Source organism: Trachinotus anak, unplaced genomic scaffold, assembly GCF_046630095.1.
Source record: "Trachinotus anak isolate AG129_WGS33_773 ecotype Australia unplaced genomic scaffold, CSIRO_AGI_Tana_v1 ptg000024l, whole genome shotgun sequence".
Lineage (NCBI taxonomy): Eukaryota > Metazoa > Chordata > Actinopteri > Carangiformes > Carangidae > Trachinotus > Trachinotus anak.
This window is the reverse complement of record NW_027273875.1, coordinates 4,645,984-4,665,396: the sequence shown is the minus strand read 5'-3', so window position 1 is coordinate 4,665,396 and position 19,413 is coordinate 4,645,984. Positions and strand designations below refer to the sequence as shown.

Here is a 19,413-nt window from a genome sequence, read left to right as displayed (position 1 = left end):
AATGAAAAACACTCCAGCAGGTGACATAAGACATACATGAACTACAACTGCCAAATTACATTTATCTTACAATTTATAACCAGGTTCATCCATTCAGATTAGAAACCATTTCAACGTGCCTCAGATGAAGTGTTTGTTGATCATAGTCTAAGAATTGGAAATAGCATCATTTTGTAAAAAAAAAAAAAAAAGATCCTGATCTAATGCAACAATCTTCCAGGTTTGCAGAGGTTTCCTAGTAGGAAGGGTTTCAACTTGAACATACCAACTTTCAAAACATAAATCAGAACAAGCATGACTGGTTGTTTCCACATTGTTGCTTCAGCACATTAAAGGCAATTGCGTAACGTTGAACCTCTCTCAAGTTCAGACTCAAGGTTGGACCTCCAGGTTTGAGGTTCCATTCACAATGAAAGGCTCCAGTTGTGTATGTGTATGTGTAAACATCGGTCCAACACCTTTCATGTGCACAAATGAGTGTACCGCCACGATTACTTCCCAGGAGAGACTGTCCAAAAGTGTTGGCCATAATCAACATTTGTACAGTTCATCACATCAAGACTACAGAGCCACACAAAAGGTGCAGATATTGTTATAGAGAGACGAGGAAGGCAGTGGTATGCAGCCAAGACGCCAGGCTTTTCTCTCAGCCTTTGAGTTTTCACCACTGTGAACAGCTATAAAAAGTTTTGACTTATGACGTGATCTAATGATTCATTTGTAGCATACTGAGACCTAAACACATGAACTAAGGCTTCACAGGAGACTTGTTTAAATCCCTGAAACTTGGTTTCACAACATCCTTAGTTATGAAGAGTTTAACACAGAAACAAAAGCTAACCCGTTTCATCAGGACTGTGTGGGTGCGGTTTGACCAGATTTGAACGAGAGAAAACAACCCCAAAACTATTGTTGGATTTTGATTCAACCAGAACAGTTCCAACTTTGTCAGAAATCTGTGTGTTCAGGGCCTTTTAAGCGTATTATAGTCCAGGTTTTTTTTGTAGTTTTATCCATCATTCCTAACAGTGATAATAATAAACAGCAACATCACTAAACATGAAGTCAGACCAAACAGGTGGTAAACAAAACCTCCAGGTTAGACAAGCTTGTTTGGAAGAGAAAATGAGAAACGATAAAATTATAGCTGTTGTAAACATCCATCACGATGTACAGACTGACACTCTAACATACTGTTCATGCCATGGTAATGTGCACACAGTTTTCTTGGCTGATCATGGCCTTTGTTGTTGGAATGTCACCATTTTCCCTGATATCAACTATTACTTTAGTAAGTACAGTGTCATTATAACTAATAGAGATGGTCAGAAAAAATGACCAAATCAAAAGCCCTTCTGGTCACTGATCGTATATTGCAATGGTCAATAAAAGACCTTTTTAGCGCCAACCATGAACACAGATGAAAATTCATTTTAATCCCTTTGTTTTGACTGCATATTTATTTAGACAGGCTAGCAGTATCCAATGTAGGGTTACATTAAAAAGTCACAACACAACACTATAATATGAACATAAAAACACAGCATAACAGCAACAACGCACATCATTGTAGATGGCATAAGGAAAAAACTTCACACACAATGTTAGTGAATCTGGACCTGTATCCTTCAACATTCATGCAGATTACTTGAGTCTTGACGGTTAAAAATCTAAGCGTGAACACGAGGACTCCCACCAGTTTTTCTGTTAGCTGTCACTGTGTGCTTTTCGGTGCATTCTTCATCTAAGCAGAGTGAAGAGTCACATGAACACAAATCAAACAGCTCGAGGCCGTTAGGATGTGTGAGAGCTTGACTGTTGACAGAAGTGTGGTGTTTTGCAGTCCTCTGCTTGAGCTGCTGTTTTGTCTCATTGGTCCATTAAGGTTTAGCCTGTGGTTGTAACCCCGTTCAGAACAGGGATATTGTGTTACTCTGTCACATCTTTAATGTACATCTTTCTCAAAGAAAAAAAAAAAAAAACTATCTTGAAAAGCTTCATATGATACAGTTCATGTTTCATATCAGTGATATGCAGCAGGATTCCAGGTGCGGTACCAGGAGCTGAAAGGCCAAAGGGAAGATCACAATTACTGACTCAGAAAAATAAAAGCGGCTGAACACTTAACTTCTGTCGGCAATTGCTTCTTGATAAATCATAAGAAACTGTCTAATATTTTAGGAAATGTGTGTATTTGGTTTTCTTGCTGAGAGTTAGATGAGAAGACAGACACCACTCTCATGTCTGTCCAAGTGACAGTCTGGGACACAACTACCTGTAAAACCACAAATCTTACACTTTTCTGTCAATACGGAATAAACAAAAAGATATAACCTGGTAATTGTTGAGCATTAAAGGTGCTGGTAGGTGGATTTTGTTACTTTTGGACAGAGCCAGGTTAGCTGTTTCCTGTTTCCAGTATTTATGGTATGCTTAGTTAACTAGCTCCTTGCTGTAGCTTTATTTTTACCATACATGTATCTAGACAGTGTACATGTGACGTGCATGTATTCAGTGCAGCAATGTCTTGTAATAATCTGCAAGGTCTCATAAAGATCAACACTCATGAACGCACATAAACACACACATACCCTTGTGTAACTGTCCTCTGCCTGCCTGTAATTAATCTCATTAGCCCTGAATCTTGTTTTGATGTCAGCTTACTGCTTTATTTAGTGATCCACTGTTACGAGGACATTGCTATAAAAGAGCACGTATACTCAGCCAACCTCCCCAAATTTAAATGAAAGTACAGATGAGTGATCACAAGATTAATATTGATCTTCTCAACTAACTTTCAGAAATAAAGCAACTAGATGAACTTAACAAAAATATTGAACTGTTCCTTCAAAAATGTCAGGTAACAAGTTGAAACAAGTTGAAAGGTTCCATGTTCCAGTACCTACTAACAGTATGAGAGAAAAGCAGTCTGCATGGGGGGTTAGGTGAACGTCTCTTACCCTGGTGCGCCATAGGAAGCTGCGTTAGCCTGAGACGTTAAAGAGGCAGCGGCTGTGGACAGGCTGTTGGGGGAGGCTTCACGGCTGGCACTGTTTGGGGAGGAATTTGATGAAACTGGAAGGAAAAGATCAAAGAATGACTGCGTATGCACACACATGTATATTCATTAATTCATTGTCTGTGCCGTTGACTTTGGGCGAGGGCGGGGTACACCCTAGACAGGTTGCCAGTCTATCACAGGGCTGACATATAGAGACAAACAACCAGGCAGGTTCACACCTATGGGCAATTTAGAGTCACCCATTTTGGGAGGAAGCCAGGAACCCACGCAGAACCTTCTTGCTGCGAGGTTGTGAGGCAGTGCTAACCACTGCACCACTGTGCTGCCCACACACACACACACACACACACACACACACACATATATATATATATCTATTTTGAGTGTATTTTGGATTAATGTGCAAATTAGCCCTGGATAGTGAAATAAAAGATGAAAATGTTACTAAATGTTTCCAACATATAGTAACATCAATAGGGGAATGTAGGAAACAGAACTTACCTCCGCCTGAAGCCAAAGGGCTGTAGGATCTGGATGCCGAGGCCTGAAACAGTGTGAAAAGGTATGAGAGAAAACCTATTTCACATTTTGACTGTAAAATATATTAGCTTTATAACCAACAATTTCCATATACAGCATATCACAATACCTACAGGATCTGCAATTTTCTGATTTCAACTGTTTTTGATTTTTTTAAATGACATCAACTACGCTCAAGGGAAAACTGTGTGACAGTCTGTCGGCTGTACAAACTCTTGCACACTGACGGATTGACAAGATTTAAATGTCTCTTTAATTATTTATTTTGGAAGTGGCTTGATGCCCCAGATCTGTTTTTTCATCTGCTGCCATGACATAAATAATTAAACGTTAATTTAGGACCTCTAGTTTGAAAGAGCCTTTATTGAACTTTGATATTTTGCAAAACATTCAATAAATGTGTATATACTCCTTAGAAATGGTAAATTGGGGGCTAAAAGTAAAGTGCTAGTTTCCAGTCTATATTTCTAAGCTAAGATGACATCTTTACTTTCAAAAAGTGAAATTCCCAATTTAATTTAATTTAATTTAATTTAATTTAATTTAATTTAATTTAATTTAATTTAATTTAATTTAATTTAATTTAATTTCTGTAATTAATTTTAACTATTACACCTGTCAGCACACACACACACACACACACACACGATATATACACCGCAGCAAGGTGAGAACTTCAGCCACTGCTGGTGTTAAGTTTGTCTTTAGGCCACAGTGGGATTTTATAGCATTGTATTAGCATATTAGTAAAATTACAGTAAGTGATCCATGAATCTGACACTATTCAAGAGACTGTGGCAAAACATAGACCATGAATCAAGGGGAAAGAATAAAGTATCACATGAGAATAGTATTTCAGTGGCTCACGCACCTGGTACATAAAAAAAAACCAAAAAAAAAACAACCAATAGTCGTAATTCTTTGTAAGTGAAAGAGATGGGTGTTTTAGACAAACTAACCATTCTGGAGTTGTAGCTGTGTGATTTGACAGGCAAACTGGCCACTGGACAGTAGATCCTCTTTTCTTTCTGACGCCGATTACAGAACCAAACTCGAACCACCTCCTTCTCCATGGACAGCTGCTCTGAGATCAGGGTTATCTCCTCGGAGTTGGGCTTGGGGTTCTGAAAAACAAAAATGTTCATGACTCCCTCCCCATAATGTTTGCATGGGAAGGTAAGGACATCTGCCATGAATAAGACATGCGTCTGGGCAACGGTTGTACTGTTTGTACAATTTGAAATTTTCTGACATTAGCACTCACCCACAGTGGTCGTATCCATACAACTAAGAGTCTACAGTGCTGTGCTATATTCACATTCAAGCCCACACAGTGTTTATATTTATTTTTTGTTAGTGATGAACAAGTGATCACACATTATACAAATCTATTCTAAATAGAGTTACTTGTGTAGTGTGTCTGTGTTAAACTAATGATATTTCAATCATTTACATATACAGAACAAATTTTTCATCATTGCTTTCTGTTAATGTCTAATGTCATTAGCAGACCATAAACAGTATAACTATATGCTACTATAACTTATAAAAAAGAGCAGGTTCACTAAAAGAATTCATGAAGTATAGGTTCAGTCTTTAACTCACATCAAGGAAACGTTTCTCCAGAGTCAACTTGATGTTTGTTTCAATGCTTGTCCTCTTTTTCCGTTTGCGGCCGTAGCCCTCCATTAGGGGCGGCAGAGCGGAAGGGTTGCTCATCGCATCAGAAGGTGAGTTCTCTAATGCAAAAACAAATGTCACATAGAGATTTATCACTTTTCAACAGCATTACATGTGAGTCACAGCTGCAATGTAAACCTGACTTTTAGAGCATATTTTTTTTACTGTTTATGCAAAGTTGTTTCTCTACTCAACAAGTTTTTTTTAATAAAAAATTTAAAAAATGGTTTTAGGTCTCCATCAATTCCATGAATCTCATTATTACAGGTCCAGGCCTGATGTGTCTTGTTTTGGCTTGCTGTGATATGCAGGTAGGTGATACCTCCATCATCCGTCAAATTCATAATTTTGTTTTATTGTTTGATGACAGTAGTGAATATTTTTCACAGCAGACATATTGACATGTCATAGCAGGAAAATGAAAGGTATGACCAGTAACTTCAGCAGTGGTGATCCTAGACTCTGAGGGCAGATACATACACCTGTATTATCATTTAACATCTAATAATACATTCCTGGTAACTGATAATACAGAAAATCAGTAAGATGTCTGGATTTAAATATTAATTTTCTGAAAATACTTATCTGTAATTATGTTAATCTACTTAAGGCAATTTCATATCGTGCCAACATCACCATGGTACTGTAATAAAACATAAAAATGTACCTGCGTCACTCAGCCATTTCTCCAGAAGAGGTTTGAGCTTGCACATGTTTTTGAAGCTGAGGTTGAGAGCCTCGAAGCGAGAGATTGTGGTCTGGCTGAAATCATTCCCGTACAGTTTTCCCATTGCAAGGCCCACATCCCCCTGTGGTAGAACACACACAGACACACTTATTAACTATTATCATCTTTGCATGGAAAAAGTCAAAAGTAGATCTTAGCACAAAACACAGCCTATTTGATCAGTTTGATAATAACTTAACTCAAGGTGTATTTACTAGCTTTTTTCCACACCTTTCAACCACATCTCCAAGTCATCATTAGTCTGCCTGAGGCGGAGAAACTTTTTCTAAGATTAGGAATGAACTGATGTGGTATCAGTGCCAGTCTAGTCTGAGGATCTTAAATTGAACCTTAAATAGATCCTAAAATCTGATCACTGCAAACATGAAGCCATCTTTTTTAGGGTTAATCACATTACATTATTTTCTAATAAAATTTTGGATCCTAGGAAAAGCAGTACCAAATGTGTAATGTTCAGTATTTGTGCAAGAGATTATATATTTTTAAAGATGCAGCTTTGTACGGTATAAACCAAAATCTAATTATTAAAGAATCATCATAGGATTGCTGCCTGGGTCATATTTCACAGTTTTATCCATCATTTCCAACCATTAGGTTAGCATTGTACTTAGCCTCCTGAGTTAGTTGGAGAGATCTGGAAACATAGTGGCATTGCTATGGGTCCAACGGGGCAACAAACATGAGGCGACCAGAGAGGTTGAAAACAAGTCAACAGTTTAACCACTAGTTTAACCATTTAAAACTGAAGGTGCACACATCTAAAAGGTCACGAATAATCCCTCATTCCACAGAAAAACTATGTGAACACAACTACTGTGAGCACAGTTGGCACAGACATGATGGCAAATATGAAAATAAGATCAAAGCTGCAATAAACGTTAATGCTTTATGACTCGCCATACACATCGTAATTCTTATCAACTTACTGTGTAATCTTTGGTAGCAACAACGAATAAGAATAACAATCTGGGAATTTAAAATGAATGTATACTGAAGGTATGTTTTCAATAACAAGTACTTATCTGTTATTACAGGGTAATCTACCATCTCTGAGGTATTTAAAGTTAACTTACCTGTACCTTTTTTTAAAAAAAATTTAAATAATTCATTTTGTTTGCTGTTACTTACATGATTCATACTGTACTGGTACACTTTTTAAAAACTGCACAAGATTACACTATAAACTGATAGAATTATGCAGTATATTGTGGACCGGTGACTAAAGCTTCAGTACTCCAAACCAGGAATTGTGACAATAAATAAAACCTGAGACATATGGAAGGAAAAAAGTCTTAGGTTTGAAAGTCAATCTGCTTCATGAAGACTGTGTGCGTGTGGTTCAATCATATTTCACTGGTAAGCAGGAAACCCCACATTTGTCATCAAATTGTCATTCAGCTGTTGCTAATTCCTGATTGGTGTGTGGAAGTATGGATGTCATCATTTTTCCAGCTGAGCTCTGCCCATTTCAAACCAATTCGAAAAGCAGCAGCGAAAACACAAATACAGAGGAACGTCATGTGATGTGACCAAAAACTCTTCTTAAAATGATGTGTTCATGTAAGACAATAATGGCTGTAGAAGGAAGCTGATTGTGATTTGGGGTTCTTTCTCTTAATTACCTGAGTGAAGCCCAGTTTGATGCGTCTTTGTTTGAATGCTTTTGCAAATTGTTCCAGTTCCTCCAGATCACTAGGTTCTTCCTGTGGTGGTACTGACATGTGTTTGGGCATCTGGAGGTGAGACATGTCCATGTGGTTCTCCATAGATGGTCCTGCCAGACCAGAGCGACTCATAGCCTGAATCAGACAAACATCACAAAAAAAAAAATAAATAAATAAATAAATTCAGTCTCCAGGTAAAAAGAGGTGATGATGAGGTTTTTGCTTTCTTGGAGCACACCGTTGCCCCATGATGGTACCTTAGTACCTGGCTGTTTAGCTGCTAAATGGAACATTATGTTCACCAGCAAGTCTCTAACTTGTTGTCTAACTTGTTTGTCTATGTGATGCTGAAGCTGTTTTTTTTTTTTTGCAGAGCATAGCGCCTGCTCAGAGAAGTGGGAGTAAATCAAAACAGTAATGTTGCAGGATATAAAACCAAAACTGTGGGTTGCAGATACTATAAAGCTCCCTTGAGCTGAGGAGAACTGCAAAGTTTTTTGAATTGTCTGTGGCTTTTTTACTATAAACAACACTTTCCACATACAAGTAGTCATGAGATTCATTTTGCAAGTTTTGCAGTTCGCCTACAGAGCCAACAGGTCTGTAGACGACGCCGTCAACATGGCTCTCCACTTCATCCTCCAGCACCTGGACTCCTCAGGGACCTATGCCAGGATCCTGTTTGTGGACTTCAGCTCTGCCTTCAACACCATCATCCCGGCTCTGCTGCAGGACAAGCTCTCCCAGCTGAGCGTGCCTGACTCCACCTGCAGGTGGATCACCGACTTCCTGTCTGACAGGAGGCAGCACGTGAAGCTAGGAAAGCACGTGTCTGACTCCCAGACCATCAGCACTGGATCCCCGCAAGGCTGCGTTCTTTCTCCTCTGCTCTTCTCCCTGTACACCAACACCTGCACCTCCAGCCATCAGTCTGTCAAGCTCCTGAAGTTTGCAGACGACACCACTCTCATTGGACTCATCTCTGATGGCGATGAGTCTGCCTACAGGTGGGAGACTGAGCGTCTGGTGACCTGGTGCAGGCAGAACAACCTAGAGCTAAACGCTCTGAAGACAGTGGAAATGATAGTGGACTTCAGGAAGTGCCCAGCCCCACCCACCCCCATCTCCCTGTGTGACTCCCCCGTGGCTACCGTGGAGCATTTTCGCTTCTTGGGAACCACCATCACACAGGATCTCAAATGGGAGCTAAACATCAGCTCCCTCATCAAAAAAGCTCAGCAGAGGATGTATTTCCTGAGGCAGTTGAAGAAGTTCAACCTGCCAAGGACTATGATGGTGAACTTCTACACCTCCATCATTGAGTCCATCCTCACCTCCTCCATCACCATCTGGTACGCTGCTGCCACGGAGAGGGACAATAACAGATTGCAGCGTATCATCCACTCTGCTGAGAAGGTGATTGGCTGCAATCTTCCGTCCCTCCAGGACCTGTACGCCTCAAGGACTCTGAGGCGTGCAGGGAAGATTGTAGCTGACTCCTCCCACCCTGGACACAAACTCTTTGAGACACTCCCCTCTGGCAGGAGGCTGCGGTCCTTCAGGACCAAAACCTCTCGCCACAAAAATAGCTTCTTTCCATCTGCTATTAGCCTCATCAACAAGGCTAGAGAGCCCCACTGTTGCTGATCAATTGCACCAATCACCAGAAAAAATTCCTTGTATGTGAAAACATACTTGGCAATAAAACTGATTCTGATTCTGATTCTGATTCTGATTCTGATTTTTGATATAAAAATATTGATTATAGGTGCTATAAACAGCATGTAACATTAGGCAATGTGATGCAACCTTATACTTTGAGCCGATGTGTGTATAGACAGGAAGTGGTCTGGATTTACCTGTGGAGTAAGAGCCAGTCCAGGTTGATGCTGAAGAAGACTAGTTTGACTCTGGCTAGGAAGGGACAATAGATTCTGCTGCAGAAGAGCTGCAAAGGAAAACAGCAGGTTTTTGATCAACTATCTGTTAACTGTAATCAAGTTGTAGTTCATTAGCTGGGTGGTATTTAAGAGGTTTAAACCATAATGCATTTCTGCCTTAAATCTCTAAGAGTAATTCACACAGCTGAAATGCTGTGTTGACTGAGTGGAAGATTTTTTAAGACTCCACCTTGGTGACTGGTGGGGCTCTGGGAGAGCAGAAAAGGGGAGGGAGATGACAGGTGAGACGGTGGCATCAGAACCAGTTGCTGCATGGTGTGGAGAGAGGTGAGCTCCTGGAGCAAAGCGAAACACAAAACAAGAAAAAGATTTAGTCTAAACTCAGCTGCACATGGAGACTATGCTTCAAGGTTAATCTGAGGTGAATATACTTTACCACTGATCACAATATTTCATACTGTGCAAAAATAACTCAGATAACTAAGATATAATGTATATAAAAATATGACACTCTGAAAGGGGCTGTGGTGCATTTAGCTGTATGTATGTACGACAAACTTCTTTCACACACAATGTGTACAGGACTCTTTGTTTGCTTTAAAGTGTCTTGCTTAAAGGGGTGCTGTAGTTTTTGTACTGACTTCCATAGAGTTTTGAATTGCAAGACTTTGCAAGAAAAGTAGTAGTTAGTAATTAGTTCAAACTGATACAGCAGAGGCAGAAATATCTTGTAGTCCGTTAAGTGGGATGTTAAATGTCTTTCCAATATTATACAACATTCTTGTATAGTTCCCCTTTAAGTGAGTACAAATGCTTTTACAATGTTGTATTTCTACTTGGACTGAAGTAAATCAGAATAGTTCTTGTGAAAGCCCATCGCTGATGAAAGGCTTATATACTCTGAGACGACACGCTTAGATGTAAAATAACCAGAGTTACTGAGTGATTTCAGATCCAGTGTCTTACCCCAGCCAGCTGACCTCCATGCACTTGAGCGCTCTGTGTCAGGTGACATGTCTTCAGTGAGGAAGCTGTATGAGGTGAATCGTTGATGTCCTCTGTCTTTATCTAAAACATCAAAAGCACAACCAAGCAGAATTAACTCAGTTTTTCCTCTGAATAAATTAAATAATAAAGTTTTGTAGAGCTGACTCTAATGAAAAATGAATGTCTTATCTTGACTATTTGGAGCAGATAAAAGTTAGTTTAATGTGTTTTTATTTGACATAGAACAAAGAAAATCAGGTATTTGTGCATATTAACCACAATGATTTTTTTAAAGAGGGTTTGTGATGCCTTGATCTAGTGTACTCTAGATATTAGCGTAGAGGCCGTTTTTTAACTGGAAATTCTGCTTTTTTTTTTTTTTTTTATGAAGGAGGGGTTTGGTTACCAGGCCTCATCATAGGCTCTTCTTTGACTTTCATTTTAACTAAAGTAGCATCTCATGTCCCACCAAATTATTATTGTGGTACCACCTGATGGAAGATTCTACATTCATACATACATATTAAAATAAAGCTATATAAATATATAATAATATGATTGTAACAGATAAAACAACAATAATGATTAGAGTTAAGAGACACAAATACACACGTGTGTACTATGGCTGATTTGTACTAATTGCGCATAGATGTCCATACACGCATGAGACTTTTAATAAATAATCATGTTTCGTCCCTTTCCACCCTCCATACCCACACACACTTACACACACACACAAACACAGACACTAGCTCCAGGACCAGTTTGGTCACTCAACAAAATACAAAGAGTGACAAAGAGTGATGACTCCTTCCCTCCCCTTGGGCAAGCCAGTATGCAAATATCCCTCCCCCTCTCCTCCCCTCGCCACCATCCCCCCTCCCCAACCCCTGAAAGCCATGGCACTTCCTGGAAGCATGAGCTCTGAAAGAAAGGTACAAAAACAATGTTTGGAGAAGTATCCAAATAGCTGCAAACTATTTGAGATGTTTATAAAGAGATGGCAGTCATTATTGACAGTCTGTGGGGAGAGAAAGTAGTTTATCCTGAGGATGTTAGCCATTTAAAAGTCAGTTTAACTTTATGTCTCAGGTAAAGGTACATTCAGTATCATTCACATGGCTCTGGGCTATTTATATTCTAACTGAGCTTCATTATTAAGTCTGCCAAAGAATACAGACTGACTTACTAAGTCTTATGATATTCTTTATTTTTCTTATCCTCAACAAATCCTATGAAGAGACCAAAACCAACAATGAATTGATCCTTCCAACAAGTATTGCATATCTCCTGAAATCTGATGCATCTGATGCTGTGCCAGAGCTCCATCGCTTAAAACACTATTTAAAATACACCAGTGAGCCACACAGTTTCAATGAACCTAAACCTCTTTTTACAATGAAATTAGATATTTTCTTTTCTCTGACTGTTTTACTAGAGAAAAACTCCTAAAAACTTTTAAGCTGAATAAATCTGATAAGGCAATATCACTTTTTGGTTAAACTGCTTTCAACTCAATCAGTGGTTTGTGAATACTAATTGGAAACCACTACACTAGAACACCAAAAGTGTATTAATCCACCACTGAAAATAGTCCTCAATAAATGCACTTTTTACTCCTATTTGAGAAATATTTCCTAAAAACTACAGCGCTAAGCTGTTCAAGGAAATTACAGAGCCTTTTTGAAATTCAATAAAAGCCTAACATACAAAACTGATTGAGGTAGATGATGTAGCAACATAGGTATAATGACTGTATATATATGACTTAATGTTTTTGCCAGAGATTAAGTGAATTTGATCCATGTGTGCCCTTAAAAGGCATCATCAGATTTTTACACACTGTGCCAGATACAAATATTACTGTCTAAGGGCCTGTTCAGACCTGGCATTAACATGAGTCTTGTGTGATCTGATCACAAGTGGACAGCTCTAAGTGCAGGTGCGAATGCACCCAAGAAGCATTGAGGACAGACCCACTGAGATCTGATTGCTCAGACCACGGTCAGAGGTAATCTGGGCCTCATATGGCCGCATTGTTTTAAGAATGTGAATACCAATGTGTCCTGGGCCACACTGAAGGACCACCTACTCAACTGACACCATCTGTGTAAGCGGAAGTTTATTCATTCGTACTAATTTAGTTGGGTGTCTGAAAATTTTGAAAAGCCAACAGAGATATATTACAAGTTTTGATTTGATTCCTTCCTCTTCTTCTTTCAATTTTGCATATTAATGCCAAGTGTGAACAGGGTTGAGCATATTAGCTAACAGGAAAAGATTATTACATGTTACACAAACCAATCTAAATCCTGCTGATGACATTCATGGAAATCCTCATTCATAGGAATTCGAACACAGGAAGGTATTATGAACTCTGTTACTCACTTGTCGATGGAAGTCAATTCCGTTTTGCTCTAAATGTCAGAAAAGAGGGAGAGAGAGAGAGAGAGAGAAAGATTCAGATTATTCTTCGACATTCAGAAAAAAACGGATGATAAAGATCATATTTAGTCTCTTAGGATTCAATGTACATGTGCTTGTACTGTTATTTTAGCACTAAGTCTTTCTCTTTCCACACCTGCAATGACATAATTTCCAGACTGAATCAGTAGATTTTCATTTAACCTTATTTCAAAATATATTGACTGAAAACTATTACTGAAAAGCAAGACTGACTTTTTTGGCCCTTGTTGGCAGTGTTTGTTTCTCTGTGTTTGTTTATAACTTGATTTGATTTGTTCATGGATGTTTAAGATGCACCAGTCATGGGATGAAATGCTAGAAAAAACAAGTAATTTGAAGCTGGCTTTTGGCACTAATTTCTCATTATTTTCTAAGTTTTTTTTTTTTTACAAATCAATCATTCAATTAATCAAGAAAATTGTAACCTAATTAATAAAAATAGCCATTAGTTGCAGCCATATACTCTGCTACAACAGTAAAATGCTGCTTACACATTAATGCATGAGTAATAATAATTTAATTAGTAATCTAATGATACAATAGTCAGAAGGGCTGCATTGGGTATTTTTGATACTTTAAGTAGATTCTCGAGTAACATTTTCAATTCAGGACCTCTGCTTGTAACAAGGTATTTTACAGTGTGGCGGGATTTGTATGATTTGTGTAGGGATTTTTACTACTTCATCCACCACCACTGATTGTTCACGCATAGAGCTGTGTATAGAAAAACACACTGAGAAGTCTTTTCAAGAAGTGCAGTTTTCCTCCTGAAATAAAGATCATTTGTTGTGAAGTGTATGTGGAGAGGACAGGGAGGGAGCTGATAGAGGAGGAGAGCTCATAAAGCTGGATAAAGCTCGCATCATTTGAATGTCAAATGGGGCTTTCGGGACTGTGTGTGTATGAGAGAGAGGCAGTGAGCTGCTGGAGACACACAATGCAAATATACCTATAACCCCCACACACTCCACCCCACACCTAACCCCTCCCACCTCCACCTGGACACACACTAACACACTTACACATGCACACACACACACACACACACACACACACGCACACAGACACACACACACACACCCCTCACCACCACCTCACTATGGTACTGCTCTCCCAGCACAACTAACTTCACAGCCAAACTTCCAGTATGGAAATGACCAAGTTATGCAAATCAGTTCTGAGTGCAGGAAGCCTGTGTTAGAGCTCTGTCTGCATACACACTCACACACGCAAACGTACTGAAAATGATGGTTACACACATACACACAAAATATAATTTGCAAAATTGTAGAAATTCTCAGTTTTAACTACTTATTTCATCTTTTATGGCTGTTATCTGTTAGTCTTAGATTGGTATTTGTAAAAGTGAAGAAAACACAAGTGAACTGCACTGGGATCATGTGGAGTGATATCATCCCTTTGGCACAATTATCTATTTGACTTCAGTTAGTCTTCAGGGCTGAATATGACATTCCTGCAGTGAACAGTCAGACACAGAAGCTGTTTCCCAATTCCATACTACATATTAAGCACTGTATACTGTATATACTATAGACTACTTGTCATGAAACACAGTTTTTGGAATTTTGATACAAAAAATCACAGCATATTTCTATTTTGTACTATGAGTAAAATATGCAATATGTTCACCAGTGGCTGGTGTTAGTCTGTATTTTTTGTTATTGTCAACAAATTCCATGAATAGACTAAAACCAACAGTGAGTTTTAGTCATCTGTTTACTTTCTATTTATACTTTCTGACTTGCCTACACTGTCTGTGGCACTCAGCCCAGAGAACATTAGTTCCTAGTGTTCCTAGTGAAGACAAATCAGGAGGAAGATTAATACACACTGAGTATTTACCATGCACACAGTATATAGGCCACCAAGTCAAAATAAACCACATTATGTATTTATGGTAATGTAGGAAGATGTCACTGGTGGCAAAAGTATGACTCACTTGTGTGTTTTTGATAGTACTTAGACAACAAACCATTGTATGGCAAAGAGGAATAAGCTACCAGGCTATGACTACACACACTGTATGTAGTAGGATCAATTCATTGTTGATTTTGGTCTTTTCAGGTGATTTACTGAAAATGAGAAGTGTATAGAAGACTTCAAACTTCAGAAAGTGGGAGCAACAAGTCTTTCTTAAACATTAATAATTTTTTGTTTGTTTTCTGAGATCTGCCTTGAGCTGACTCTCTGTTCTATACGTGAGCTGCTCCTCTGTTTCCTTTCATGACAATAGTCTGTATCATTAACCACCCTTGAATATCCAGCATAATGACTTCTTTGAGTATACTTTATCATGTCCATTTTCCAGTGTGAATACACCACCTTCTAAAAACCTTCATACTGTTACATTTGCGAATGCAACAGGGTCAGAAGAGCGTATCAGCTCTCCAGTGTTCAGTTCAGGAAACTGAACTTTATAACCTTAATATTCTGTCTGTAACGATCATTCACTCTGTCACTTTGATCTATTGTGTGCACTGTTTTCCTGCTAAGAAACAAAGTGCTGTAGTCTTTAATATGAAAAAGGACTAAACTAAACAGATAATCATGACTCCATACCATCTAAGAAAATGCACACAGTTGGCAGTGTATTAGGTACACTCAGCTAAAACTAATGCAGTCTAATACAACAGTCTCGCACTAAATCCTCACATCATGAAGGTTTTTGAGTAGAGAGTGTTTGGATACAGTTTTTGCTGATGTGTATTGTTTTTGCATCATTCTGTGCAATTTCACAGTTTACAGTTTTTTTTACAGTTTTAGATTCTCAATCTAACAAAAACAACCAAAAATAAATTTGAAAGTGTGAATACAGCATATGGCTATTAATGATTTAAGTTTAGTATTTGTTGTCTGAGTTAAATCCCCCCCAAGCACCCTTGCCCCCTACAAGTTACATTTAAATCCAACTAATTTGCAACAGCAAATAGCAAATTTTGAGAGAAATGTAATGCCAATCTGAATAGTGTTTTTTATCAACACAGTGAGGAAACATTTTTAAGAAACATGTAAATACTAAATAAAAAATACTGAATGTATCTACAAAATGTTGGCTGAGTTTTTTTTCCCTTACATTATTGGCTCAGGGCAACTTAAGCATGTTTTAGCTTATATACGGTTATGTTCAAGCACCTGCTGCACTTGGTTAAAATAAGGGAAATCTTGCTTAAATACTGAAAAAGTAAAAAGTGACAGCATGAGAAAGGATGTGTTAATTTTACATGTTAACATTTAACCATGAACCTTCCCTGCCCTCAATCAAAGACTCAGGATAAAAAAAAAGTCTCTGGTATCATTCTGGCCTACACTCAGTATGGAGAGTCAAGGTGGATGACTCGCAGGTCCATGTAGTGCAAAAGAAAAAAGAAGCCACTGAGCATAACTGAGGCAGGAATACGATTTTGAGGAAATACAGTTGCACAGAGTGAGCAGGTGCAGGTGCAGATCCTCTTGATCTACACAGCTGTAAATATGAACATGGACTGTCACAGTGTCCAGTGAATGTGACTCTCCCATTGTTAAAGGGTCCCACCCAAATTACATAAAACCCCCATAATTTCCCACCTACCTCTAGTGATATCTCTCCATACAGATAGTTTAAGTTTGTCTCTGAGATTTCTGCCTAGACACCAGTACGATGGAGGTTATTAATTGCTGTTGACAATTTTGATTGCTGGGACCACCACAGACTATATTCCACTCACCTCTATTGTATTGGATCAAGGCAACAATCTCAGAGACAGATGTCTCAAAAACCAGACAAATAAAACCAAAAATATCTGAACACCTGCAGAGGTATGGGAAAAATATTAATATTTTTAATTTGAGTGAATCAACCCTTTAAACTAATATAACAAGGTGTCCTGAAAATGAACCTTGACACAACTTATCATAAAAGCTGTATGGAAAAAAATTTATCTGTGGCAGCTAGTACACCTGATCACATACTAACAAAACAAGTCTTGATCATGTATTGACAAAAACACAGGCATTCAGCACTTCCATGAAACAGAGTGGTTCACTTCTCTCACACAAACATTGTCTGAATAAAAGTTCCACATTTTCTGTTGCTGGTTCCTGGTTTTGTTTCGGTACTGGTTGCTGTCCTCAGCCCCCGGGCAGCAAGCAAACAGCCTGAGGTGCATCCTGGTATAGCAGCCAACTGTCACAATGTCTACACACACACACACACACACGCACACACACACTCACACTCACACATACGGCTACCTATGAAACAGGAGCAAGTCATAATGCTGCTGCTTAAGCTTTTATTTGTGCCACATCAGGCATCAGTATCAGGAATAATGTGTTGTCTAAAGCATGCTGTGTTCGGTGAAATCAGATGGAGCATCTGTGAAAAGTTACACTTAAATATAGTGGTGAATGTTTCTAAAACCTGATGTGAATTACAGCGGCAAAGATCACTCAACAGTCAAAAAGCTATTGCCAAAAAGTCAGATATTCAAGTAAAATATTTCACTGGCAGGCTGAAGCAAACAATTGTCCTCTCTGATAATCCAGACTATAATTGCATGACTTTTCCAGAGATCTTTTAAACATTATAAATTGACAAACAAGTAAGCTTCCTAAATAACTCTTCAAATTGAAGCTGATAAAACATGACTCTCTAAAGATACTAATCAAATAAAAACTAAGAAAATGAACTTATAAGTCTATAAGGACAATAAATAAACTCTTTCCCCAGCATCACCAGCAGTGACAGAATAAACTCAGCAGAATAAACACAGACACACTTTTCTGAGTCACCTACTGAACTTATCTGCTTGTTTAGATGATTCAGCCGGGTTAATGTGCACCATAATGACGGTGAAATGTCCTTACCTGCCTGTTCAGCTGGAGCCTCCGACTGTTCCACCGTGTCTGCGCTCATCTTAATATCTGTAATGATAAATATAGCTGATTTTCCTACAGGATTGTAACTTTACCAGGACAATGAAGCACTCAGGCCACCCAGGAAAATGATCTTGAGTTTATTCTAATGCGCCCTCCCCTCCACACACCACCACACAAACTGTTCACACTGTGTGATCCCTAGTTGTAATATTCATAAGCAAGGCAGATATTCCCATAAAGCACTACCACACACGCGCTTATTAAAACTCAGCCTCTGTGTGACATGAAATAGTGACGATATTAAGATGCCATTGACGAGTGTTTGTTGGAGGAGTGACCCACCTCAGGTAAACAGTATGTGCTGCTCCAGCTCCCGTTTGTCTCCCTGATTATTCAAAAAGAAGCTTGTGTTAGGATAAAAAGTTTTGGAAATCCACAGCTGCTCATCTGCATTTTCCTAAGTGGAGAAACATTCACCTCTGCAGTACACCCCACACTGACTGATAGGCTGATTTGCATATGTCTCTGTGCGTCCTATCCAGCTTCAGACTGTTTGCATAAAACAACAATGGGGTACTGCAAATTTACAGTGTGTGTGTGTGTGTGTGTGTGTGTGTGTGTGTGTGTGCCCCTACTAAAAGGCTGAACAGACTCCTCTTCAGAGTCCTTTGAATAACAAGATGATGTGTGTATAATTCTTTACACCTGATATAGCTCAACATGTGTCAGTGATGGGGAAACAAGGTAATTTTGAGACAGTAAGTTATTATTTTTACACAGTAAGTAAAATTATTAAATTAAATGTAAGAGACCACTTTCCCCTTCATTTGGATGCCAATGTTTTTAACTTATTCTGTCATAAATTTGACAGCCATCAACATTTTGTAGTGTGGTACTTACTATTCAGTAGCATTAAATTAAAGTAATCAAGTGCAAGTATCTTGCTGCAAACAGTTGTGATTCACAGTACTGATAATGATAAGCTATTAAGCTATATACATTAAACTGTATTTTTGTGTAACATTTATCCAAAAAAGCAGCTGAGCTCACCAATCAATATTCTACCATTAACATTTGATTATTTATTCATTTATTCATGTCCAGTGGACCAAGGTTGGGTTACCAACTGGGAAAAGTGTGTGGCCCCAGACCCTCCAAAGCTCCAGGTTTACTCTATTTCAGTTAGGTCTATACTGTCTGCTTAATCATAAATCTGTTAAAAAAAATTGCTTCCACTTATGAATGAAGTGCCCTGCGAGAAATTCTAGTTTTAAGCCCTGAATTGTTATAGTTCACATTTAGCCCCTTTGTACAGAGTTGCGTTTTATTAGATTTACTTTTCTTTCTTTTTTCTTGTTTATTTATTATTTAAATTTTTCTTTTTTTAATTTTTCTGTTATTTTGTCTTGCTAGGCAAAGCTCTTGCTGCATGTTTATGTGAAAGGTGCTATATAAAGTTGAGTTGAATTCTCTGTGTTAAGTAGGCTAACAACACAAAGAAAACCTCAGGCATTTCTTGCTTTACTG

General features: G+C 38.5%; 1 protein-coding gene across 1 annotated transcript; it reads right to left on the bottom strand.

Annotated features, from left to right (window-relative positions):
• Positions 1-1,426: 1,426 nt before the first annotated feature.
• pou2f3 (POU class 2 homeobox 3) lies at positions 1,427-18,382 on the bottom strand. Its single transcript, XM_071460479.1, has 13 exons — positions 18,229-18,382; positions 17,875-17,931; positions 12,931-12,959; positions 10,522-10,623; positions 9,785-9,890; positions 9,514-9,602; positions 7,613-7,789; positions 5,910-6,051; positions 5,168-5,301; positions 4,522-4,686; positions 3,524-3,566; positions 2,961-3,075; positions 1,427-2,063 (listed from the first exon to the last, which is right to left on the bottom strand). Exons 2-13 carry the CDS (start codon positions 17,921-17,923, stop codon positions 2,024-2,026), a joined length of 1,191 nt encoding a protein of 396 aa, XP_071316580.1. The 5' UTR covers positions 17,924-17,931; positions 18,229-18,382; the 3' UTR covers positions 1,427-2,023.
• Between the last annotated feature and the right edge of the window lie 1,031 nt (positions 18,383-19,413).